Genomic DNA, 27927 nt, shown 5'->3' with positions numbered 1-27927 from the left:
TGTCTCATTGGTGGCTCAGCAGGTGATTTCACCCCAAATGTTTTGGGGTGTAACTCAAAGTCCCCATCCCACACTTTTCAAGTGTGCGCCAGAAGTTCCTTGATTTTAGTTTTGCTCATGTGTTGCTTGCACATTTATTTAATATAAACCTTAGGCTAGATAGTAAATGGAAGTCCAGCCTTTCTGTACTGAGACCTGTTGCATTACTCTCAGATAGTTTTTTATTGTATGGGAGTACTTTGGTGTTACTGTGCAGAAAGTGCTGGAATACCTAAAACTTCCCTTGCATATTAAATTTAGTTATACAAAAACAACAACAACAAAAAAATCCATAACAGCAAATACCTATGTTAAGTCTGCCCTAGCATTAAGGAAGAACAACGTCATGCAAGTTCAACTGCAGTGTAATCTTAAGGTCAAGTAAAAGAAAACATATGGTCTGTGTTTAAATTTTGGAGACAAAGGAAAGGAATAAAAGAGAAAAGAAAAAGGAAAAGAGGAAGATGAGTATCTTTATTTTGCCTATTTTCTTCTTGATAGTTCTTATATCTACTGAGATGGATTTTGCACATAAGTGAAAGGTGCTAGAGAGCCCTGGTGAAAATGCAGAAGTACCCATGCTTGGTGCTGTTACCATACCCCAAATTGTACCATCAGGTCTATAGGTCTGTCAAATCTTATATACTCTGCATCAAGCCTGGATGGTTTCTAGGGATCTCCCTCACAGATTGGCATAATGGCTTGTTTTCTGTGGTGTGACCCTGCATGTCAGGAATAATTGTTTGATATTCTTTGTGATTTAGTAAAACAATGCAAGACACATTTAGTGATGTCTCACTCCTTCGAGAATGCTATGGGCAGGTAGTATACAGAAAATATTGATTGATAGACCTATAAATAACAATATGAAAATGTAATAAGTAATATCCTAGCTCCTCTAGGATGTGTTGGGTACCCTCGTTTCTCACTGTGTGTCGGGTCATCATTGAGCACCAAGAGAGCCAGAAGGTACCATACACATCAGAGCATGCATGGTGGGACCAGCATCACCATTTTGGAGACAAGTGTGGCCAGAAGCTGTGGCCCGCTGTGAGCCACCTTCTTTGCTCTGTTACACCTGTAAGTATCTCTTTACCTTCAGAGTAGTTGTGCAAACATCTGAAGGTGCATCTGGCTCAACAACTGTGTAATGCTCTTCTCACTTCATTTCATGTTACTTCCCTGATGTACAGCTGCTAACTATATTGTGTTTTCTGAAAAATGACCCTGTATTGAACACATTTACAATGACTCTTTATTTTATGGATGGTGTCCAAAGACAGCATTTTGCTAAATTTGGCCTTCATCATTATCCTTAAGTGAAGGACAAAATATGTGAATTAGATGCAATTTGGGAGTCAGCCAATCTTCAAATTATATTATTTCAGCCAGTTTTTACAGAAGAATATGAATTCTCAGTTTCTGTACATAATACAATCTAACATTTTTTTATCATTTTAAAATCAGTGCAGAAACTTGTCATGTTGCTTTGGATGGAAATTAAAAGATGCTGTTGCTCTTTCTGATATCAAAAAGAGGAATATAAAGAGCAGTGGACAAAAGTAATAATACTCATATGGACTCTTTTGCAGATAAAATTAAAGATAAGGGATCTTTTCATCAAGTTACTTAACCTGTCTGTCTGTGATAGGCACTGAATGAGGGAAAGGTGTTGCTTTTCACAGTTATATATTGCCATTCCTGACTGTGTCACACACACATAGAGCCGGATGGGAAATCTTCAGCAGTCAAGTTTTGGTAGCTGAGGAATCACATCTTCTGTGAGAAATGGCTGCTGGCCAGTGAGGACATCTGTGTGAGCAGATGCAAAGCTGTTGGCCTCAGTTCCTGTCTTCTGACATTTAGTAAAGGTCTGAGTTAAGATCATTGCTTTCTTTGTGGTAATCTGTAATTGTAGCAGCACCTTCTATATCAGTGTCTGTCAGTGTTTCCGCTATTAACTCCCTCTATTTTCCTGGCATTTGACTTGACTGTAAAAATTCACTCTTGGCAAATATGTGACATAGCAAATCTGTGCTTATTAGTGATCACATCCAAAATGTATTTAATCACTCTCCTGCACCATACTCTAATAAGGTGATGCTTTAGTGGAGGAGGTTAGTGGATGTGTATCCAGATGTATTCAGCAACATCACATTGAGTTCCGTCTTTACACACCATTTGCAGAATCAAATTACACAGAATTCAAATTGCAGAGTTTAAGAAAATAATAGTTCTCTACTACAAATTTTTTCTAGGAAGGGGAGAATAGGATTTTTGTACTGCTTTGTATATATATGTGTATATATATATACACATATGTACGTATATATACATATATATACTTCGTATATAAATGTACAGGTGATGTACAGATGTTTCTACTTTTGCAGTCACTAAAATAAACATAAAATTTGAGATGATGCAGAGTCAGCTGACTTGTTTCTGACTTGTTATATTAATAAGAACAGTTTCATTTCTACCATAGGCAGGTATGAGATAGGATAATCAGGGTATGTAAAGCAGGGGGTATGTCTTGTGAACCAGGAGAACAGATCAGGGACAGTAGTGGGGAAGCATTTAGGAGATAATTCTTTCTTTTCAGAAGAGTCACTTCTCCCTCTCACCCAAACACCTCAGAAATTTTCGAAAATAATGAATTCTTACATTGCATGAAAACTTTTGGGTTTTTTTTTCCTTAGAGATAGAAACAGGCAGTACCAGTGTTTATTCTGCTCAGCATTGCTGTTTCTTTCTCTCCCTTTTCCTTCATTATTTTAAGATTGTCTGTAAAGAGCATGATTTATCCTTATTATTGGACATTTATAACTTTTTTGTTTTGCTCTATCCAATCTAATTTTGTTTTTCTTTTTCAATTTGGAGTAAAATATTCAGAGGGACTGAAGTACTTGAGGAGCCTGAATTTAATTTTCAGAAATGAGCTAAGAATCAGAGTCCCATGACAAGTCGGAAAAATAGAATTAAAACTGCTGACTTTTCTGTTTCCCTTTTTCCCTTTTGCAAACAATTTGACTTTTTCTTGCCTTGCTTTTATTTGATGAACGGAAAGTTAGGGGTTTTTTTTGCTGGGAACTGTTAGCAGTGGAGTTCATTTTTGTGTTTCATTTGATTGCGATGTATTGTTTTGTTGCTCTGTCCCCTGGGTTAAACTTACTCATTACTTTGAATCAAAGGCACCATGCAAACAAATAAAATCTAATCCAATATAATATTCTACTCTAATGGATTCCTTACAGTCTGTCTTGGCAATCCTATTGTTCCTACCTTTTAAGCTTAAGCAACAAAATCAAGGTGGTGGTTGCCCAGAAGAGTTACTGTCTCCTTTGCCTTTCTTGTATGTACAATGTCAAAGAAGGGTAGAAGTCATCGCTCGCTTCTCTGAGAAAGTAATTTGTAATGTGCAACGGGGTGCTTTTCAAATCCAGAAGTCAATAACCCATGATAAATTATTATTTGAAGTAATAAGCTTACTGTGGCTAGACCCTGCACCACTAATATAAAAATATGCCACAGCAAATGTTTGACATGATCCTATGCAGCATCTCTGTCATGTAGCTAATACTTACAAATTGTGTTTATCTCTTAAATGTGTAACTGTGCCTCTTCATTGCCTTTGCTCTTGTTGCTCTGTTAGACTCTCAAGTAAGGAGCAAATCATCTGAAATTTTGCTGTGTTTAAGTTTTCTAATCCCTTTTTCTTTGTATTTCCTTGGTTTAACTGAGTTTCTCTTCTGAAAAATACTCATTGCACATAATAACCAGTGTTGTTTTCCTGGGGAAATAACAGAATATATTCTTTTTATGTGACTTAAATGTCTTGTATTAAAGAGTTTTTTCTTTATTTTTGGATCTTCTTCCTGCAAATCAGTCAGTTTTTGTTTCTTACACATTACATATCTCCCTCAGAGTGCTGAGAAATAAATGTACAGTGATTTCAATAAAATGCAGCCACCCTTTCTGTGCTCTCCTCCCCCTCTTTCCTTAGCATTTAGGCATTTGACCTTCATCAAGGAAGGACATTTATCACCAGCACCATCTAGCCATCTGTTAGTATACTTGTCCTCCCTGGTGCATGTTCTTGTAAACGGAAGCATTATGGATCACTTTAAGCTTATAACCCAAGTAAACAATTATGAAGGGTGTTGATGATAACTCAAGAACATACACAAGAGTGTTGCAGTTCATAATATGGTTAAAACAGGCATCACAAATCACTCTTAATAATATTTTACATTTAGTATCTCAAAAATGTTTCTTCCTTTAGGTCTTTCTCATGACGTAAATATCCGTGCCTTGTTCTCAAACACAAGGCAGACCTTCTGTAACTTGAAGGTTGCATCTGTAACAGGTCTCCAGAGTCTTGACAAAATAATGACCATAGGCAGAGAATTAAAATGTTTGTTAGGGGTGTTTGTAGCTGTGAAATGTTGGAAAGGTAAGTACCTCTACTCCAAGGTAGAGCATCGTCTGTGTGTGCAAGAGCTGATCCGCAGCAGCCTTAGTATGTAGATTTGTTAATGGTAGATTTGTCTTGCAGGGAGCAAAGTTTAAAACAATATTGAGCAGCACATTTTTCACTTCAGTGCCTTTTTCTGATTCATTCTTTCCAATCCTCAGCACTGATGGCTACTGCTTCACTATAATAGAAGAAGATGAGTCTGGTGGACATTTAGTCACCAAGGGATGTCTTGGATTAGAGGGCTCAGACTTCCAGTGTCGGGTAAGGAAGTATTTCCTGCCAGAGTGTTGCTTGAATTGTTGATAGCTTTCAATTAAAGTCCAGTCAACAGATGTTACTGTGTCCATGTTTTTCACTTCTGTTCATTTGGCTGATAGTTGATCTGCACTGATTGCAGAGGGGAGTGCACGTGTATCCCCAAAACATGATACTATAGCTGCTCCTAACAACAACTTATGCTTTTGGTTTTGGCACTACTGTTACTAGTAACACTCCCACTCAGAGGAAGTTTGTATTTAAAGAAATGCAGTCTAACTCCGAAGTCTCCATGGTAGCTGAAGTTAGTTAGATATTATTTGATAGACTGCAGCAACTTTTATGTCTTATATGCAGTTACACTTCGGTTTTGGATTTTCGGTGCCAGAAATTCCCTTCAAGTACAGTGATCACCTGATGGAAGACTATCTGCAGGAATGGAAGGGGTACAGGCAATGGAGCAAGGTGGCTCTAAAGTGTTTGCCTTTCCTCATGTTAACCTTAAATGGTTTCATATGAGTATAGGAATGATCTAATCATTAAGGCCCATGGAAGGTATTTTACCCAGCTTCCCATGAGACCAGAATCAGCAGTTAAATTAATCCACACAGCAATTCCTGTATTATTCTGGCTAAACTGTTTTGGATACCCACATTAACTCATTATTGCAATGTAAGCCTAACTGATGGATGTGTGTGACTTTCAGTTCTGACTTGCACCATTAGAGTCATTCTGCAGCACTCTGCAGTCACTCCCTTCTGCAGCACTAGGGCACCAACAGACATAAGTTAGGAATGAGTTAATTTCTTAATTATCTAGATGAAATATTGCTGGATACACTGGGTGGCAGAAATCCTTACTCCACATATCCTAGAAATCTGTAGCAGATTGCAGTCCAGCTAGTAAGCACATCTTTCTCTCAAGTACCAGAATGACTATATATTTACAACACAGGTAATGAATTGCTATCAAATTGTTTGTTTTAGGACACTCCTATTCCACACCAAAGAAGATCTATTGAATGTTGCACAGGCCAAGATTACTGTAACAAACACCTTCACCCTACACTGCCACCACTGAAGAATCGAGGTAAGGGGGAAGTAAGGGGAACAAAATCCAGTCCTAAACTGATCTTTTCCTGCTGTTGCTCTTTGTACTTTAGGAAGAAACAGAGTCAAAACTGAAGCAGCCCTGTCCAAATTCCCATGATTAGAGAGATAAACGGCATTAAATAGTATCGCTGCATTCCTGTAGTCGTGTGCGGAGCAGTGTCTTGGCCCATAATTGCTGATCCTTGCTCTTATTCCCATGATGCACATGCAATGAACACCAGGTGCTTTAGAGTTGCACGATTTTGTCCTAGCACAGACCTGCTAGCTATCAGTGATCATTCCAAAGACGTGGGATGATCCTCTCCCTCGATGTTAGTCATGGCAGAGGATGCCTCTGGCTGTGTGTGTTTTTAACCTGACAATCAAATTGAATCCTCTCTCTAGTCCGTGCAACATGCATTACTGTCCTTCATAACTCTACACCTATCTGGGACCAGGTCTGCAGTGGTTAATTGGTCAGTTCAAGCTGACCGTAGTCCATTAAGCTTTTCTTCTTTAAAAGACCTGAAACACCAGCACTAGGACAATAACAAGTCACTACACTGCATTTTTGACTTGAAAAATGTAGCTGAAAATAGAATGTAGGATAAGAACTCATGCACTGTTTGTTGTGGGTTTTTTTAATTTGTTATTTGAGAGCAAATGGACATGTATTGGTAAATGCTGGGGAAAGGTTTTAGCATTTTTATTTGTTTATGTAAACATCCCTTTCTGAAAATTTGTAAAGTTACTTTTGTCTGGATGTTGCAGAATACACTTTATAGAAATGTATGCCTAAGTCAGTGTAAATTCATCCATGATGAATTGGCATTGGCAGGAACTGGTGCTCAGCATTGAGTCACTTCAAAGTTGCGAGAGAATTTATAATCATGGCATTCTGTGTTGAAAATCCAGATCAGTGTGCAGATGCACTCTTAGTTACACAAACAGCAGATACTTACACAAATGCATGCTTGGAGAAAGCCTTCACTCGTGTTAGCTGTTCCCTTCATGCCTGTGAAACTCTGCACAGATGGGCTGCAAAATCAAGTCTATGGAGAGTAGTATGTAAATACTTCACTGTTTACTAGCTAGCCATTAAGGCAGCGAAACCTCATAAAATTCTGACTTCCAACAGAAGAGTAATGTAGTACTTTGTTGGTTTATTTAATTTTATAAAGTTATTTGGACTGAGAGAGAAGCTCCAAAAAGAAGTCAATATTTGTTCACACTTACTTAGTCTTTCATTAAATATCAATTTGGAAAACACTGCCATGATTTCTTCTTACTGCTGAGTTTATTCTACATTAAAACTACTTAAAAATACTGAACCAGTGCCTAACACTAGACATGCACCTTTTTGAGATTTTAGTTATTTGGCAATGGTCTCTGCTGCTTATACAGAAAGCAATAAAACAAGCTTTTGGTAGTGGCAGAAGGTGTTTACACTGATGTTGGGTTTGTTCTTTGTATATATGGGGTAAATAAAGTATCACTTGGGCACCATGGTGGCAGACCCATTAAATAGCAGAGAGAATATTTGTTAAAAGAAAAATATCAGGGAGTTGGAGCAGGGTTCTAGCTGTTCTGTGTTGCAAAGTTGTCTATTTTAGCATGACAAACAAAAGGCAATGTACTCACTCAAAATATTCTGAAGATTTTTGTTTGAAATAAACTCTCACACTACCAGTATCCTGTCAGTGTATTGCAAAAATACATTTTAAGAGCTGCTCCATTAAATGTGGCTGAACAGGGCTGAAGTCAGCACCTTTATTAAGGCCTTAAGTAAATATGTCATTCTTGGTGCCAGGCATGTTTTAATTTGTTGCTGCTGTATCCTAATATGAAACCTCAGAAAAAAAGCCAGTTAGAACTGTAGATCCTCGCTGCAACTAAGCACAAATACTGTGTATAAATACATGCTACTGCCAGTGCCCAGTACTATGACTGTGATCATTGTATCTACTGGAAACATTTAGATTAGGTGGTGATTGTCTGAATACTGTTAGAATTGTATATCAAATTTAACATAAATTATAAGTACAAAGAAAGAAAGATGAACTAAAAAAAGCTTATAGGAACAACCTTTTGGCCTTCAGGATTCCATATGTATGCTCCTTAGAAATAAAAAACAAACAGAAAGTTGGCTTCTGATGAACTCATGTCCAAGGTGACATCTCATGGGAAACAAAGTCTAGGGAGAGCATGCAGCTGCAGGTCAGAGGTTGTTGAACTGCAAATTGACCTATTCACCAAGGTAACATCTACAAAGGCAAGCAACTTGTGTTCTCAAAGTGCTTTTCCAGGCCTGACATGTGCTGGAAAGTGAGGTTTATGCCACACCCATCCTCCCACACCCCCCACCCCCTAGCCCCCCAGAAAAGAAAGGAGGACCACAGACATGAAAGTGAGAGCTAGAAGAATTAACGCTGGTCAAAGCAAGACTTGTTAAGCAAGATGGAAGAAACAACAGCTAAGTGTAAATTTTGAGCTCATCTCGGTACAGAACTAGCAGGATAAAATACCCCAGAGAAACCACTAAGTCCTTGTTCCAGATATACATCTGTCTTTATAAGGAAATGAAAATCATAATTGGGTCTGATATAACACCTTTTCTTTAAACAATAAAAGATATTCCTGGAAATCCCAGCAAAAGCGCAGACTGAGACCAGTCAAAAGGAGAAATATGTCTTTACTGATTTAGAGCCTATATAAGCAGAAGTGGTGGTGCCACCGTGTCTGGCTCCCTGCCTGTATAGCTAGTGATGAATGGGCAAGGGAATGATTGGAGGAATGATGGGGTTTGATGTGTGCACACAGTCTCCACGCCTCGGATTTCACTGCCGTTTTTACTTGGATAACTGTAACATTGTGAACTGAAGGGACCTGGGGAGGGAAGCGAACCTCCTCTCTCTTTGATATGCTGACTTCTCCCTTGAACCTGCTGGGTGGCATTTTCAGTGCACTCCTCAGCATGGTCCCACGGATGGCAATGAGGGAAAGGAGTGGTGGAGGAGGGGGAAATCGTTGGAGAATAACTGATAGGCAACTTGGTATCACTGAGCTCACCACTGACACCAGCATGCACCGCTGTTTTCATACTACATGAAACTATTAACGTGCTGTTTGCTGGGCTTCGCTATTATCAGCCAGCCAAGGTATGTGAAGAGGCTTCCCAAAGTGTTTGTTTTGCACTCCCCACACCATGCTCCTGGTAATCGCTCACTGCTGCCTCTATGGAAGGTACTGCTTATTCTCATAATGCTGCTGCTTGGCACCTTGCAGTTACCAAGTAACATAACACTAAAAAGCACACTGCTGGACTTCTTAAAAGACAGAGTATCTCCAGCACATAAACTGGCACTGACTGGGACCCACCACAGTCTTCACCACAGAGCCCACAAGCCAGTCATTAAGCAGACCCACAGCTGAGCTGCCCCATCCCTCCACCTGGTCAAGGAGGTGCCAAAAATTGTGCAGGAAAAGGGAGCTTTGTCCTGCAGCTCTAGGGAGAACGGCGTGGGCTGGAGGAGGAGGGAAGAGTTGATCTCCAGCAGCACCAGCCTGGTTCAGTGCAACAGAACAAACAGACATTGCTGGTGTAAGGATGGGGGCATGCATTTAATCTCGTATTGTCCACATGCCAACAGGTTTATGAAGTCCTCAAGTGAGCGAGCAAATCAAATTCTGCCAAAATGCTTTAAAAATGCAGCAAGTGTTTGAAAGGTGAGACAATAGCTCACTTATCATCAGTATTGCCTCTCATCATATGTAACCAAATAAATATAAAGACATATGGAACTTATTCTCCCCTCCTATGAGAGCTAGTTGCATGCCTGTGCTGTGCAGAGTGAACCACTACGAAAGCTATGTCAACTGACACTGCTGGCATGGGGGACATCACTCACTGCAAGAGCATAAGTGCATTGGTGCTGCTGCATTCTGCATCAACCACTCCCAGCAAGGAGATCGGGACATGTTCCTTTATGTCGTGCATGCTTTCCTTGCACATGCTTCACATAATTGCACTTGGGTACCAAAAGAATTTTGCGGTGTTGGAGCCTGAAGTTGATCTGAGAGTTAAACAGCACTTCCAAAATACCTTCTGGCCTCTGGGAAAACCAAAACTGCATTTATTTACTTTTCTGAATGGCAGAAGCCCATTAGAAACATTGAGCACAACATTTGGATCGCTTAACACTAAAAATTACCAGAATTTGATGAAAGATTTCAGCATCTTTATCTTCCCTCTCCAAATGTATATACTCATGCACACACAGACAGCATGAACAGGTTCATGTGCAACACTTTGTGCCTCTATAAAGGCACAGATTTCCATGGCTTTACCGTCTAGCATACACAAGTAGGAGAAAGATCTGAATTGCTCCCTCTGCATCTGATGTCAGCTTTCGTTACTGCTAAGCGCAAAACCCCAACTTCCATGATGTCTTACTCTGTGAAGCGGGAAAGCCCTTGCTGTGGACAGATATCCAGCTTTCTCTCAGGTATAAAATGTCACTATATGGTCTCTGTGCTCTGTTTATCTTCTCTTCAGCTGATGGGCTGAGGCATCTTAAACTGCTACAAACCACACATTTTAGAGGGAAATGGTGGCTGACACAGGCTGCTTACAAAGCACAAACTGGAGCCCTCAGCCCTGCCAAACAGCCATCTCTCACAAGAGAGGTCTGGATTCCCCGGTGGGCTCTCGGTTTCGACTCACAGCCCACTTGGAGTGGCAGGCCAGGGATAAATCTGCTGTGGCAGGGAGAATGATGGGCTTGAGTGTTTTCCTGATAGACATTGTGTCAGTGTCCCCTTTCAAAGGCATCAGCTGTGTCTTGAATGTTTACATTGTTAATGCTCCCGGAGCAGGTAATGGCAGGTTAAAACATGACCAGTGTGATCAAAAGGTGAGTTGGTAGGTAATCTCTATTTGTAATGGAACGGGGCAGGCAAGAAATAGTTTGGGAGCGAAAAAAGAAGGAGAAACTGGATCTTTAAAATAAAAGAGTCTGACAGTAAACTAAGAGTCCCTTAGGAATCTCCTTTTCTCATTACCCTTGTAAATCTGAAACATAATAACATTGTTCCAGGACAAGTCAATAAGGATAGATTTCTTGCATTCTATGATGTGTCAGGCATTAGAGTGAAGGATGCAAGACAGCAAGGCTGGAAGAGCTTCAGAAAACATGGTCCTCATTTGCGTTATACCAGATAGCAACTTCGGGAGGGTGGCACATAGATACATGCTGAAATACTGTAATTTTGAGAGTTTGGTAGTAGGGGAGGTTGAAAAAGCATACTGCTAGGTTTCTTTGTTTTTCAGCAGAGAAACATGAATGAAGGTCAGACTCGCTTGCCTGAGCTGAGAATACAAGTTTGGAGATCTATATTGTGCTTTAAAAGAGAATATGAGTTTCCCATACCCAGATAGACTGAAATGTTTTAATAGTTTTTATGTAACAGGATTTTCTACAAGTTACTTGACACATTTCATTTTCAGAGTGTTTTACGGAATAGCTGCTGTAAAAATAGTTTTGCCCACAAACATGGGAAGGACTTGTTGGCGCACAGGGCTGCTGTAAAGTGAAGGGAGGAGAAAATTCCTGTTCAGGTGTTTAAAACAGGATCCAAGAGAAGGATTATTCTGTAATGAGGGAAATATACTTTCAAGATGTCTTGTGGCCTGCCTTCTTGGGGGTTTGAATGGTCTGATGTGTCTTCCCTTCTAGGATAAATGGGAGTTTTGTTGTGGGGTTTTTCTGTTTGTTTGGTTGTTGTTTTTTTTTTTTAATGTTAACTACTCAATAGGATGCTACTTAATATGACTGTTTTAAGAAAAACAGTCAAGTTAAGACAGAGTTACAGGTCTTGAGTGATTTTTCATTCAGACCCAGAAAGGGAATTGCAAATCGAGGCGATGTTTTGCCTGAGTGAGAACTGAAAAATCAAATAGCCTTTTGGAGGTGCAAGTTCTGCCCTGTTCAGTGAGGGTCAAACAGAAAGCACACAAAATGCCTGGGTATCTTGCACAGGACTTCATTAGAAAAGAATGGAAATGGTCTTGTGCTCAATGTACTTTCTAAGGGTGCGTCTTTTGAGACTGACTTCTTACCACCTCCCTTTCTGAATTTTCTACCTTTCCTGTTTTTAACCCCAGACTTTGCTGAAGCAAACATCCACCATAAGGCCCTGCTGATCTCAGTGACTGTTTGCAGTATACTTCTGGTGCTTATCATCATATTCTGCTACTTCAGGTGAATAAGGAATAATTTGGCACTTGGTTAATGTTCCTCCCAACATTTATCTTTTTATAGACTTAGGAATTTGAAAAAAATAGAAGTGGACCTAAAAGAAATGAGAAACTGTAATTTTATAGTGAGAAAACAATGTGTATTTTATTCATGCTAGTCACAGGTATACCTATGTGATGTATTTCATATAGAGTCTTTTGGCCAACATCCTAAAAAGCCATTCATGTTGAAGCACAGATTATTCTCTTCTGAATTTATGAAGGCCAAAGGACAAATTTTATAAACCTAAGATTCCTAATGTGTTTATGTGGTGAAGAGGTGACCATAAAAAAGAGGGCAATACAGGAATGTAAGTAAATGTGTCTAGAATGTTATAATAATGTACATGGGTTTAATAATTTGTCACATTTTTTAAACAGTCCAAGATTCCACGACTTTACCTCCTCTGGTTCTTAAAAGTCCACTGCGGACAGTAAAATACAACTGATTATTTATTTGATCTGTGTTTTAGTCATATTCAAGTTTCTGAAAGGAAAGCATTTGGTTGCTTACCCCAGATTGCATGGTCTTTGAATGTTATACTTAAAAGTTTTTATGCTGAAAACAGTTACTAAAAATAAAATAGAAAATTTTGGCCAGCGAGTCCAGCATATTCCTCAAGGAAGCAGAGAAAGTTGTTAGTCTATAAATGAAGGAAATATGGATGATGTACATTATTCATTGCACATGTGTTCATTGTATTCAAAACTAATTTTGTTTTCATGTAAAACGTCAGATACAAACGCCAAGAGACGAGACACCACTACAGCATTGGGCTGGAGCAGGACGAGACCTACATTCCCCCTGGAGAGTCCCTGAAAGATTTGATCGAGCAGTCCCAGAGCTCAGGGAGTGGCTCTGGGCTCCCTCTCCTGGTAAGGAAGCAATACTATTTTAATGCAAGTTTCAAAGGCAAAAATGAGTAGAGGAAGACAAGGCACAAGAAATTATATTTACATGTCCTCAGTTGTTGTTTTAGTGTTTTGGTTTTTTTCTCTCCCAGAAATGACAAGGATTTAAGCTGCTTTAGAAGCAGGAGACTTTTTTTCATGTAGACCAAGCCAAAAAAAGCTTAGGGTTTTTTTCCTACCTCATCTCATTTCTTATTCTAGATACCATAGGGTAAGTACAAGCTAAGGGAGCTCATGGAATTTCATCAGCATTTACCCCAGTGTACAGGACAGAATCTGGCCCACTGATCTTGTTTTCCTGCTTTGTATGTGCACCACACAATTGGGTTTCAAACACTGACACATCGTCTTTATATAAAGGGAACTGTAGCTCATCAAACTTGGAACCTATTTATTTGTAGGCTTCACTTTGCATTCAGAAGTCAAGAGGTATTTTTTTCCTTGTAGCGTGGCAATCTCAAACATTAAAAGCATAGGGATGGAGTTTGTGATTATTTCTGAACAGACTCCATGATGAATAAGCCTGCTGAGAAGACAAAACCTTCTGTGGCAAAACAGTTCTGTTCTCCAGCGGGTTTTGTTTCTGGGGATCATCATTGCTTTTTAGAACTGGTAAGAAAGCCAGGTTACTTATTTAAAATACTGCTTCTGAGAAAATGAATTAGATTTCATTTTAATTTTTCAGAGATGATATGTCCTTCCTGTCTCCCAAACCTATTAGTTTGTAGTGATGATATTATGGTAGGTGTTGTCCAGTTTCCAAGTACTATCTATTTTTTTTCCCACACATCTTTTTTATACACCCTAAAGAAGAAATTAAATGGGAAGTTTTATATTTCCTTAAGAATGAAACAAGGCTGAGTTTGTTCTAGGCTTTAAGAAGGCTTTGTCATATCCTATACTAATGGGATATGGAATATTTCCACCCATGGAAAGGGAGGGATCCTATGTACAATTTAGAACTATTCCTAACGAGTGCTTCCAAGTGATTTAATTGTGAGGGATTCTTCCTTTGTTCGCTTTGGGTTTTTTGCATAACACGTGACACATCAAGGTCTTGGTCTGCACTTGATGCTCCTACTTGTTACAATGACAGCAAAAATGTAATAATTTTGAATAAATATAAGGAACTAGGTTGTTTTTCTCTGAGAGGATATGTTTCCAGCAGCTCATGTGGGTAGCAGGTGCCCTGGGGCATCTCATAACAGTGCATGGCTCAGTACTTCATCCCAGGATCCCAAAAAAGCTGGCGCAATGCTGGTTATGGTTGGTTATGACAACTTGTTCTTTATGCCTTCCTCTGTCCCAATGAACTATTTGAAGGTGGGATCTACAGTCTCATTGGTGTCCCCAGATCTGCTCTTGCAGTGGACAGGAAAACTAACTTCTGCTAATTAACTGCTGTAATGGCCAAGGTGGCACATCCCAGCTGGGTCATTGCTCAGTGGCTCTCAGACCTCTGCTGCTGCTCCATGAAGCAGGAGAAGGAGCCATCTAGTCTTCTGTCAGTCCACCCCTCAAGCCTGGAAACTTTGCAGCCAGTGGACCAAGTGTTTTTTCCCAAGACGCTCTTCCCCTGCTCCCCTTTTGCCTACAAAAAACACACACTGTTTTTCCCCCAGACTTTCTCAAATAGTGATTTTGTGTGGAAGAGAAATAAAATGAGCGCTATAATGAATCTTGCACTTGGTAATAGATGTTTGCTGCATTTCCCAGACAGCTACAACTACTACGAGTTCACCATAAATGCACAGATGGTCCCATGCCTGAAACAAGTATAAAGAAAGTCCCTGGCAATAATGCTCTAGACTTTATTGTGCAAGAGTTTCTTTTTAACTCTGTTTCTTATGCAAAGACTGAAGCATCCAGGGTTATACTTTTGGGAAAATGAGATGCAAATTTATTACAAAATGTCACTTTATGCTAAACAGTAATGTTTTTCTTCAGTGCAGAGCATTTATTCTAATGGGTACAAATATTATACCCAAAACAAACATTAGCCAAGATTTTGTCAATACAATGACATCTAGAAAGCGTTCTTTCTCCTGACCTGTTTGTACCTCTGACGGAAGAGTTTGTTGCAGGTCAAATGCTGCAAATCAAACTTTAAACCAAGAAAAAATAAGTTTTAAATAAAGGCTTTGGGCCAACAAACTGGGATCTGTGTAAGTCTGTGCAAACAAGGAGAACTCCATTGGCCTTGACAAGTGTAGACAAAGTTGTTGCCCACAATGAATCGACATGCAAAACAGGGGAAGGAGATTAGATGTTGAGGACATTTATTTCAGTGATCTGTGTGAAGAGTTTGCTGAATTACAGTTTGGTCTCTACCTCTTCATGCATTTTTTTTTCCTATTCCCCTTTCAATGAGCTTTGCTTTTCAAGGGACTGCACCCCAGCCATAGGTATGAAGTTCTCTGTTCAAAATATTAAAGTTACAAAAAGTTAGTTTGTCTAAATTTTCATCTGCAGTAGCTGAACACATTTAGCTAAATGCCAGAAAAATAGAAAGAGTTGGTAATTGGATTGATTCCACTTGGGGAGAGGAAAGAAAAGGCCACGTAACTTTACCTGGCTGCTAACAGAGCTCAAGCAACAAAATATACAAATTTAAAAAGAAATAAAAAAATCAACCCCACTCAGTGTAAATAATTCACATCAACACATCATTCAGCATACTTATGAAATCAGTTCATCCAACAATTTTGATTAACCTATTTGTTTTAGAAATCCTAATTGGTTTATGATACAAGAAAGGACTAAATTCCTTAAAATAAAATAAATTGTTCATAGGAAATCATTTGACCAGTTCTAGCAAGAGGAAACTAGGTTAAGGCCCTTCACATAGTATTCTGCCGCCTGAAAACCCATAACAGAAATGTGTTTTTCATTTTCTTAATGTAATTTAATAAGGAACTTTTCATCATTAAGTATTGTAATTCCATGTACTTTATGATGCCATTACATATATTTACACAAATTAAGTTATTTGATATAACTACATTATTGTTCAGGATGCATTTTTAAAATGGGCAAAATAGAAAGCAACAATGCTAAAATGACATTACAAAATGTTACAGCAAAATTCCAATGTAATATAACTGTTGTTCAATCACTATATGAGAGTATAAAAGAGAATAAATCAATTTAAAAAATTCAGACTGATCTCTGTTCTTGGCTTTCACTGATGTTAATCAAAAATAATGGCATTGAAGCTACCATCTTGGAAGTCTGATAATACATTGCAGGGCTGGAAAAATGGAATTCTGTTTAAATGACAGAAGAAGAAAGCTGGGACATTGGAAATGGCTTTGCATAAGAGCCACTGTATGTTTTGCTTCTTAAAATTGTCTATTATGAAAACCAGTGAGTTTTTTACAAAATGAATGATGATAGACCTTACCTAGTAGGTTTTGAGTTCATCTTTGGACGTACATTCATGCTACAGTGGGATTGTGGCAGTCCTGCTCAGCATTACCAAACTGGTGGTTTCCACTAAGCCTCCCAAGCATAACAAAGGAAGCAAATGATTCTAAAAATCAAGTTTTGCTCATTTCTGTCAGCCAAGATTCCAAAAATATTGTGGATTACATGAAATGCATATGATTTCATAGGGATTCAGTTAGTGCATACTTGCTGCAATAAACTGCTTGAGATTTGTATCTGGGTGGTGGCGAAACTGAGCGAGAGACCACAAATTTGAACTTGTCCAGATTTTGCCAGTTGCTTGGACTTTGCTTGGGAAATGATAAAATTATTTTCTTTCAAAATCTTTAAAATCCTACCAAACCAAAAATCATCAGCTCTGGATTGAACTGGCAATGCTGTAGCGGAAGAGGGTGAATTTCCTGTTGTATTAGGGAGAGGCTGAGTCAGCCCCGAACACCAGTGGGTCATGTTGCAGCATCTATTCATGTTTTTTTTGTGAACTTTTAGAAATATATGATCTGCAGACATGTTCCAATCTGATGAGAATATTAGTCCCCATATGTCCAAGATTTTTTATGGTTATAAAAGCTTGTTAAATGTAGACACAGGGTCTGTCATGCTTATGAAGAGTATCTCTGCAATGCTGCCACCATGTACATTGATCTTGCACTACAGCTGACTTTAGCATTAGCTCACAGTACAGGCACTGACAAAGCTGGCACAGACACTAGAAAGATGTCTTCTAAATATTTGGGGGGAAAATTGCTTTTTATTGATATATAATTATGAATATTAAAGTACTTGTAAGCACGTGGGTCCTAACTCTTAAGTAGTGGTTCCTAACACCAGATGTATATTTTGAAGTTATTAGGCTTGGCATTTTCAAGGATAGGTGGTAGGAAGCTGCTATCAGTAATTTTGCTAGTTTTGGAGCACTAGTATGCTTTTGACTCTTGTGAGCCCTAGCCTTCAGTCTCAGCAGTGTTGAGTATATAACAAATATCCCTGTTTTAATCAAAATGTGTCACCTACCCCTTTGGAATTTGGTTAACACTGAGATTAACAGGAGTGTTTGCTGTCAAAACTTTTCCAAAAATAACAAAAAAAATCCCACAAAGTGGCAACATCCCACAGGAAAATAAAAAATTCAAGGTTCGCAGTCACAGGTTGATTTAGTTTCTTGAGAAGCCACAGTGCATTTTGAGCATGCATGGAAAGGCTTCTTCACAGTGTACTTACCAGCACTGCATCCTGGAGAAAACAGGGAGCATCTGCAATTGTGGAGCATTGCTGAAATCCATGATACAATGGCTGCGTATTCCACTTTCCTCGGGACTGGCTTTGTGGGAAAGAGACACAGAAGGAGGGAGGTGAATGCAGAGATTTGCACTGAGCAAAGTGTAAGCATCTGTCTTGGCATTTCACAGGTTCAAAGGACCATCGCAAAACAGATTCAAATGGTAAAGCAGATTGGAAAAGGTCGCTATGGAGAAGTCTGGATGGGAAAGTGGCGTGGTGAAAAGGTAGCCGTGAAAGTGTTTTTTACCACCGAGGAGGCCAGCTGGTTCAGAGAAACAGAAATCTACCAGACTGTCCTAATGAGACATGAAAATATTCTTGGTGAGTGAAATTAAAGAGAATTTTTTGATAGCGTACAGGTTTCTTAAGTTTAGTAATTTTGTATTTGCTGTTATCTGATGTCCTTTCCGATGTGCTTTGTTACCTGCTGTGCTCTGCAATTAGCCACCCAGCACTTTTCAAAGGAAAGTTGTTTCAAGGATTACTGAAACATAAATAAAAGTTAAAAAATAATGGGGTTTAGGGGTTGTTACTCTAAACACAGCATGTCTACTTCAGCCACCGATATTTCCATATCTGGGCTTTCTGAAAATACATTAAAGGTTAGAGGTGAGACATAGTTGCATGTGAGTAAGATGAAAGAAATTAAATGTTACCAAAATAAATCTGTTGAAATGGATGACAGTCCAGAGTTCTGAGCGGTCAAAAAAAAAAAAAAGCTATGAGAAGTATTAATGTGAAAATATCTTTTTTTTTTTGAAGGATTCATTGCTGCAGACATAAAAGGTACAGGATCTTGGACCCAGCTGTATCTTATCACTGACTACCATGAGAATGGCTCACTTTATGATTATCTAAAATCTACTACTTTGGACACAAAAGCCATGCTGAAACTGGCTTACTCCTCTGTTAGTGGTTTGTGCCACTTGCACACTGAGATCTTCAGTACTCAGGGCAAACCTGCTATTGCCCATCGTGACCTAAAAAGTAAGAATATCCTGGTGAAAAAGAATGGCACCTGCTGTATAGCAGATTTGGGCTTGGCTGTTAAATTTATCAGGTGAGTAGAAGTGAGGAGACTGAGGAAAAGTTAGTAAATCAGATGCAAATGCTGTCTTAGTTGTTGACCTAGTGAGCATACACACGTGAGCGTGCTCCTGCAGTGTATGTGCATACTTTTTGGGCTCTGCTCATCTGTGTGTGAGGTTATCGGTGTGGGTGAGAATGTCACGTAAACACCTAATGCAGGTGTATAAATAGTCAATTTTTGACTATTGAGCACATTAGTTACATTTGCATAAAGGTTCAGTTTTCATCACTTCATCCTCAATAGCTACTCTAGTATTGTTTGCACCCAGTAAAAGAGCATAGCAGTGACAGATTGAAGTCATGTCGGTGAGCTTGTCACTGAAGCATTCAGCTTGTCTGATCCCATGAAAATTCACTCACAACTTATATAGAAAAATACTAATCATTTGCACAAGTTACTAACTGGGATTTATTGAAAAGGACCCCATTTGGGCTGCCTTTTGTTTCATTTCCTACAAATCAAATTGCCGAAGTACAGATTTGATTTTTGAAATGGCTTTTAAATTTGATTTAAAAAAATGGTTGTGTGTTTAAACAACTTAGAATGGAGCAGACAAGTAGAACTTTACTTACTCCTGGGATTCATAAGGAGACATTGCTCTCTGACAGCTCTGTTCAAAAGGGGTTTGAGCTCTCGACGGTGGTCCTGGTGGTGGAGATGTGTGTTCCAAAATCTCTGATTTTTCTGTACACAGAAATGTGTCCAGAATACATAGACTGAGGGTTTCAGTTTCAGAGGTCAGCTTTGAAACTGTGTGCTCCCTGAAGTATTAAAAAAAAAATTAAGAATTCTATACAAATCTTGAACTGAAATTATTCAGAGTGAAAGGAAAGGCAGTTTTTATGTGCTATTCTTACCGTTCACTTACCCACCAGGTTTCTTGGTGAGGCTTTTCCTTTATGAACCTGACCTTTCTTTAGGACACAAGAAAGGAATATTTTTACTTTGAGGAACAGAGGCCTAGAAAACAACAACTTGAAAATATACTATTAAAAAGTTTTGGGGAAGAAATTCACACTTTGCAGGCATACCTTGCCTGGCAAATACAGAGCAGCACACTGCTTAGCTATGAACGAAGAACTAGGAACTACCAAGTGTTGTTATTAAAGAAGGTGAAACATGCATTTGTCACACTCCAAATGGAATTTACGTTAGGTACTTGGCTTGTTTGCATACTGAATCCTTCCTCAGGCAGCATTTTTCAGGCAAGAACAGGAAATAGTTGAAAGGGGTGTGCTCTGCTGAAGCTAATGATTCTAGTAAAGTTCTTTGTATTTCTCATTTAATTTGAAATATTGCAAAATGGTGCAGGTCACTGGATTTATGTTACATTCTTTGAGGTGTACAGAAGTGCTACCAGCATATATGTGATTTAAGGACTGTGTAGGTGACTGGTTGTACCTTAGACTGTGCTTTTTTTTTGTCATTTTCATAACAATAGGTGAAAAAAAAATTGCTGTATGTGAAGAAAATTACAGGAGTATGATTATTCTGTGAGCTTTTGTTGTATCCATCACATTTAAAATATGTACATTTTGGAGGTGGGGAAAGGAAAACAGATCTTTTTAAGCAAACCAAAATATATGCCGTATAATAAACTTCTAAAAACATTAAAACATTATGTTAGGAAAAAATTCTTTACAGAGAGGGTTATCAGACATTGGAACGGCCTACCCAGAGAGGTGGTGGATTCACCATCCCTGGAGGTTTTTAAAAAGAGATTGGATGTGGCCCTTAGTGCCATGATATAGTAATTGGAGTTGGATCAGGGGTTGGACTTGATGATCTTGGAGGTCTCTTCCAACCCTACCTATTCTATGATTCTATGATTCTATGATTCTAAAACTGATACAGCTGAATCTGAGTTAATAAGACAAAAAAGCTTCCATTCGCATAACTAATGGAAATTTGTTTCCCACTAGAGAAATCTTGTCTCTTCTGGTCAATGTGTGAGGTGTGACACATTTACTTAGAATTTTTTACACATTTATATCTCTGTGTCTACATATCTTGATGTGTAAAGGTTGGAAGAGATCAAACATAATACATGCAGAAAATAACAATTAGATCTGTCTTCCTGACAGATCTGATTTGCTACAGCTAAGTGATACTGTGCTATTTAGTATCCTCCATTAATTGCTGAGGCTAAAGCATTAGGTGGTGGAGTATGTTAGAAAAACAGCATTTAATGAAGATTTGATTGTTATCACTAACATTAGAGATTGGGCTAATGCTAATGAAATCTCACAAATGTTACAGCATCCCTGTTGAGTCTTATCTCCGTTGTGGTTCTGCATTTGAATGCTTAACATAGCCTCAGGCAGGTCAGCCTTTTAAGGAGGATTGCCTTCACACTAAGAGGCTTTTCTTGCAAAAATTGTTCCATTAAGATTATGCATTACTTTTGACCTTTTTTGAGAGTGGATGTGGTGTGAATGTACTATATCTCCCATCTAAATTGCTTTCTTTTCAAGCCACTTTGTTGCAGGTCTGATGCCCTTTTTTTCTCCTCCTTTTCTTTTAGTGATACAAATGAGGTAGACATCCCTCCAAATACCCGAGTAGGAACAAAACGTTATATGCCTCCTGAGGTGCTGGATGAAAGCTTGAATAGAAATCACTTTCAGTCGTATATCATGGCTGATATGTACAGTTTTGGACTCATCCTCTGGGAGATAGCAAGGAGATGTGTTTCAGGAGGTAAAGAGCTGGGAGATCGCTTTTAATTGTGTCAGTGAACCTCAAATCTTCCATTACATCTTTTTCTCTGGGTTATTGTTTTTACAGTAATAAACAAATGTGGATAAACCATACAGGTAACTCTCTTAATATCTGTTCTCTTGTTGAAACTTAAAGTATGAGTCAGTGCTATTTCAACAGCAGAGATTTAGACTGTATTTTAATGGCTCGTTTAAGGCAGCAGATGCCTGCATTGAAGTATGGAACTCATTTAGGGGCCTTTTCCAGAGGCATCATGTTTCTGCTGGACAGAAATGGGTGTGCTAGCTAATTTAGCAGAAAGAAAATAATGATTTATTTGTTTTGTTAGAGTTATATAAAAGGAGGAGAACAAACAATTTGAGGTTTGCTGTGCTACTATTTGAAATAAAGAATGTTTACAGGACAAGTAGCAAAAAAACCAGAGGGAAGTGGTGCTTATTACATCTCTGTCATACCAGTGATGTCCATTTTAATTTCTTCCTGATATCAGGCGATGAAGTGTGAGGACAGCAAAGACAAAGCAATGGAGCCAGCTGCAGACTCAAGGCATAGATCCATCCTTGTACGCATAAGCTACGTGTGCTTTCTGCACATAGAGCTTAGCATAGTGCAGAAATGATGGGTGTTATTACCTCTCTTTTGTCACTGAGAAAGTTAAATGCAGAGAAATGACTTGGCAGCAGTTACGTGCCAGTTTGGTGACAAGAGTACAGCATGTCTCTCTTGGGTCTCCGCTACCTTCACCATGCTTTATGAGACTCTACAGCCTGCAATATTGTGCTGAGTGCTTACCCGAGGAGCTGAATGTCACTGATCAGCAGCATGATCCCTGTGTTTAAAACCTGCTGAAGTGTATTGCAGTGATGTGATGTTAAATCTATAATATTTTTGTCATTGTTGCTGTGCACAAAGGATGGTACCTTGCTATGTTCTGAAAGGGCATAGAATGCCCTTTAATATATTCCAGGTCCACTGATAAGAAAGAGACCTAACTCTGTCAAATTACTCTGATACAGATGCTATACTAATAGCTCTTTCTGTGAGAACCTCATGGAGATTGCTGGACTGAACAGCAGTGGTAGAAACTGTCTCACTTGGCAAGTAACTACACTTTTGGATTAAGATACCTGGCCAGTCTTTTCACGGCAGTGGTTACATTGGAACTTGACTGTGGAATAAACGTCTAGAGCAGGGAAATCCTTTTAAGGAGAAGTACATCTAACTGTTAAAACAGAATGTTTTAACATATAACAGTATGGCCAATCTGTTATAAAATGAGAGGGGAAGAGGGCAGTGGAAGTTGTTTTCTGCAAGTGACAGGCAACTAATTGCTTCTTTCAGGAATAGTAGAGGAATATCAGCTTCCATATCATGACCTTGTACCCAGCGACCCCTCGTATGAGGACATGCGGGAGATTGTGTGCATCAAGAGACTACGCCCCTCATTTCCCAACAGATGGAGCAGTGATGAGGTATTGTCCCTCTTAATATGCAGTCTGTGTTTTTAATTGGAGCGAGTGAGTGAGACTGACCCAATTCTGCATTATTTTGGGGGAGGAGGACATTTACCACTGGTGATAGCACCAGTCACAGTGTAACAGGGCTCGGGCAGGAGCAGGACCTTCTCAGAGCCCCACGGGCCATAGCCTATGGTATTTTCAAGCAGGCTCCTCATGTGCTGTCTGCTAGATCCCACAGTGATAGCAGGCTGTGGTCAGACCTTCTTACTCTCTGTTTGCTTCTTGCATGCATTTTGCTCTCTGCTCCTGGCATTTAAAAGCATCAATTCAGTGGCTAACCAAAACTTTCTCTTTTGTAAGAGAAATTATTTTGTGTAATGAAGTGTCAGCATACTTGGTGTACTAGCAGCCTCTTCAGTGTGTACTGATGTTTGGGCTGTAATTCTAACCTTCTTCCTTTATTTTCTTTTTTTAAGAAGGAAATGTCTTCTGTCTCTTTGAAATCAAATGAGCATACAGCTTTTCTGTGATCACAGGTGTGCAGGCTTGGAAACACAATTTTACTGTGATTTTGTGCTAACATGAGCACAAGATATTATGTTTCACTTATGGTATTGATGGGCAATAGCACTGACTAACAGGAGCTAGGCTGCACTGAGGGGCACCAGTTGCTCACCCTTCTACATCTTACAGAAAAAAGTGCTCATATACCTATTTGCATTTTAGCAAAGAGGACCACAGAAGTGGCCTTTCAAAGGAGATGTAGTAGGCAGAAAATGCTTTCCATTGTAAAATCAGGAGGTGAAAGGGGTGGAGGAGTATCTGAACTCTGCCTTCTCAGCATCTGTAACAAAGCAAAGTTGTGCTTGTGGGATCAGAGATGAACAGTTGAGGTACCACAGGCAAACCTGCCAACGGCTCTTGAGATGCTGTGGAGGAAGGGTCATTAAACATGTTAGTTGGTATACTCTAATGCTCTAAAGTTTTCTACAGTCCCAGAAGACAGCTGCTGTTTGGAAAGAGCAGCATGTAGATGAATATTCTGCAGGTAGATTCAGGGGGTGTGAGATGTAGGCAATTTGGGAATGAGAGGCAAAAATGAAGCAACCTCTCTTGGTGGCTTGAGGGTTTGTGCAACAACCAGTGTGGGAAGATCTAACCAAAACTCACCTGCCTCATCCTCTCCCTAGCCCAATCCCTTTGAGTCTTCAGGCTGGGATTGTAAACACTGGAGGAAGCTCTGTTAGTAGCAATCCTGGGAAGGGCTTTTGTGGGGTGGCATGCAGTATGTGTTTGGTCTGCCACCACACATATTGAGGACTGGGGAGGCTTGTTCTTGATTAATTGGTTAGTGTCCTTGGTAATCCCTCTTCAGACATTCCAGCAGTAAGAGGTAAATTTGTTATTGCACAGTGCTTGTGTATTACCAAAAATTCGTTTATAAAAATCTACAGTAATCTGAAATGTGTTCAACTAGTCTGGGCACTGCTGGTGGTGTTTATGTGTAATGCCTTTCAGGCTCTGCACTGCTTCTGAGCCAGAAGTCTCATGAAAACAGAGAGCAAGTTGGATGAGATGGAAAAGTTTTCTTTTCCTATTGTAGCAAGCAAGTACTTCAGGCAGCATAAATCCATAGGCTTCTGGGGTCATCACCTGGCTACAGTGGCTTATGTGGTGTTTTATGTTTGGAAGAAGGTGGTAGAGGTTTGGAAGAAGGTGGTAGAGGCAGAACAGGAATGTGTGCTGCTTTTCCAGGATGTCAAAGGCAATGCTGAGATGCTGTCAGCAAGAGAGTTGTTGCTGGGAGTCAGAGGAGGATCTGGATATGTTTCAGAAGTGAGCAAGGGATGGAGTAGGACAGGGTAGAGCTGAGCTGGGTGCTTGTAGGGGACTTCACAGTACGGATGGCTGGGCAGGAGCTGTAGGTGGATGCTTACGCTGGTCTGAATCCAGAGATTGGTTGCTGGCTGAGGAAAACAAATTCCACTAAATTTGTGCAGCAAAGGGCTCACTGTACAGAACCACACTTGTGTAAATCAGACTGCACGGGTTTGGGGAAGGGGAAATAAGAAAAGGGCTTTTGTGGAGCATACAGCCAAGTGTAGACTATAACTTGTCAAAAATTATAAGAGTAATTTTCATATTTGGATAACTCTCCTTAATATACAGAAAACAAAAGCTTTTGGAAGGCACTATCAGCCAGCATGTTGTATTTTTTTCATCTGCCCTTAGAAAAGACCTTTTCCCTTCAGATTTTCAGCATTGCCAACAACTGCAATCTCCTCTTCCACTGATCCAGATGGGACTTTCTCTCCTGCTTCTCTCCACAGTGCTTGCGGCAGATGGGGAAGCTGATGATGGAGTGCTGGGCTCACAACCCTGCCTCCCGGCTCACAGCCCTGCGGGTCAAGAAAACACTTGCCAAAATGTCAGAGTCGCAGGACATTAAGCTCTGACTCTGCCAGAGGCAGCTCTCGTGGAGGCCCATGGAAACGGACTTTCTCGTGCAGGCAGAAGTCCTGAAGAGGTATCGAAAGTCTTCACTAATAAGTACCTTGAACAGAATCATGCTTAAGAGCAGCTGTAAGTTTTGAAGAGACTATCCTTTGCAAAAATCACCCAAATTTTGACATACGAGATCGAAAGAGGCTTGTCTGCCCTTGTTTACATGGGGAAATACAGTTTTAGTAACTGGTTTAAGATTATGCATGTTGCTTTCCATGAAAGCCACTTATTATTTTATTATTATTATTGTTATTATTATTATTTTGATTGTTTAAAAAAGATACTGCTTTAAATTTTATGAAAATAAAACCTTTGGTTAGAAGTAAAAAAGATGTATATTGTTACATTAAAAAAATTTGGAGGGAACTGCTGAAAATGAAAGCAAACCAACTTTTTCATTTATAAAAAGATTATTGCACTCCAGCAATTAAAAAAAAAAAAAGGTGACTGAGTCTGTGTAGCTCAGAGGAGCTGTAATGGAGACTGTCTTAAAAGCCACCTATTTGTAGAGATAACTTTCCATAACCCTTCATGTGCAAGTGGTTCTCACAGTACAGAGATGGAGCCCAGTTACATCCTTGCCATCATTGGCTTGGGTGGCCTACACCAGGGAAGGTCATCCTTCATTTAAGGTAATTGGGAGCTATATGAATATGGTTTAGTGTGACGTGTTTGAAGAAGCTCTTCGTGTTTCCAGGAAATCTGATGGGGATAGTACCATGATGATAAACAAGTGCCCCTTTTCTTGGCTTTTCTTTTTTTTCTTTCTTTTCCCCCACTGCAAAAAAACCTTTGCATGTGAGTGGAAATGAAGGACATATTTGGATCCGCTGGTGAATTTGAAACTGCTGTGACACACATAAACAACCGCTGGGTAAGAGGAAGTTCCTTGTGAGAAGGAATTATTAACTTGCTCTTTCATTTGTGTAGAAGTGAGGGACCCATCTACAACCACAGTTGAGAAAAAAAAAAATCTGTGTTCCTTTTTTTAAGGGAAAGTTAAAAACCTCAAAAATGCCCATCTCTGGGGTGGTAATCATTTTTCTTTAAGTGTAAAGATACCTGGTGCCTCATGGTCATAAGAAATGACAGGAAAGGAGCATAAGACTTATGCGGGTGGTGAGAGCGGATGCAGCGGGCACCTGCCTCCAGCCCTTTTCCTGCTATAGTGAGAGACACCTAACAATTTGGCTCAAGCTTCTTCTGCATTACTATTTTGGGTGGCCTTCCAGCAGCCTCCATACCTCTGGCAGCCACAGCACAGTAGTGACAGGCTTGGCTGCCAAGCTGGGGCTGCGTAGCATCGTAGTTCCCAAGAGGAAGCAAGAGGAGCTTTTAGGGGAGAAGAGCAATGGGAAATGTAATTACTGCCTTTCCCTGTTCCTCCTTCCTGAGGTTGCAGCAGTTGCTGCAATGCTAATACTACAGAAGGGGAAATGAGAGGTGAAATATTCCCTGTGAAGTGTTTTCTTTGGAAAGGTTCTGTTCTTCATCAGATTATCAAAGCTGAGCTGCGTGGGAGTTACTGGTTTACCCTTTTTTACTCTTATTTTATTTTTTAAAATTTTTTTGCCTGCCTATGTCCTGTTTCACTAGATGGTGTTCAGCTTAATATTGAAATAAGTCCTTACAAATGCTGCTTTGATTTTGCTAAGCCTATTTCAGAACTGAAATAATTGCCATGCTGGATTTAGCCTCAGCACTTCTGTAATGCTTCTTTTTTTTCCCTTTTTGGACAAAACTGATTTATTTGTGGTAGGTAGGTATATAATTGGGGTTTAGCTTCACAGCTCCCTAAAGGTATTTCTAGCTGGAAAAATTAACATTTTATACTTTCAAGCTAACAGAGAAAAATGCACAGGTTCGAGAAAACCAGCAAGACCTCCATGATTATGGGTGTCAAAAGGCTTAATCAGAGGATTTTTGTTAATTAGAGTGCTTCTTCTGCAGTGCAGTTTCCCTGTGTAAAATTGCCAAGCAATGCAATACAAAAAGAAAATCTCTGAGAGTTAAATGGTACACCAAATCCTGACCCCAAGAGGGATGATGATGGTTTTCCCATCCTTAAAAAACAGCATGCCTCAGAAGCTGAGAGTAGAGTTTGCTCCACTCCTTGGCTGCCTTGGCTTCGAGATTTGTGGTCCAAAATGAGGACATCCCAGCCTCTCTTCACCTTTTTTTGTCTTTGCAAATGGAGCCATGGGGTTTCTCGTTTCACTCCTTTTCATAAACGCCAGCACAGCTCTGTATAACCAAGGTTTCTCAGCTCGGAAGAAGCGGATGGGACCGCTGACTTTGGCAGCAGCTGGGACTAGGCTCAGTCGATCGCACCGCTGAGCCTCGTCCCTGCG

The 27927-nt window shown here is 39.6% G+C and overlaps 1 protein-coding gene across 1 annotated transcript in view; it reads left to right on the top strand.

The window, feature by feature from the left end:
- Positions 1 to 25962, top strand: part of BMPR1B (bone morphogenetic protein receptor type 1B) — a 30721-nt gene extending 4759 nt beyond the window's left edge. Inside the window, exons 2-10 of the mRNA XM_027706546.1 lie at positions 4678 to 4780; positions 5761 to 5863; positions 12029 to 12125; positions 12898 to 13036; positions 17929 to 18121; positions 18563 to 18860; positions 21415 to 21590; positions 22953 to 23083; positions 25402 to 25962. Of these exons, the coding sequence (XP_027562347.1) occupies positions 4678 to 4780; positions 5761 to 5863; positions 12029 to 12125; positions 12898 to 13036; positions 17929 to 18121; positions 18563 to 18860; positions 21415 to 21590; positions 22953 to 23083; positions 25402 to 25527 (1366 nt within the window). The 3' untranslated portion in view covers positions 25528 to 25962. The remainder of the gene's footprint in view (positions 1 to 4677; positions 4781 to 5760; positions 5864 to 12028; positions 12126 to 12897; positions 13037 to 17928; positions 18122 to 18562; positions 18861 to 21414; positions 21591 to 22952; positions 23084 to 25401) is intronic.
- The last annotated feature ends 1965 nt before the right edge of the window (positions 25963 to 27927 follow it).

This window comes from Neopelma chrysocephalum, unplaced genomic scaffold (genome assembly GCF_003984885.1).
Source record: "Neopelma chrysocephalum unplaced genomic scaffold, ASM398488v2 Primary Assembly neopelma1_382, whole genome shotgun sequence".
Classification (NCBI taxonomy): Eukaryota; Metazoa; Chordata; class Aves; order Passeriformes; family Pipridae; genus Neopelma; species Neopelma chrysocephalum.
The sequence above is the reverse complement of the archived record's forward strand: the minus strand, read 5'-3'. Positions and strand labels throughout refer to the sequence as shown.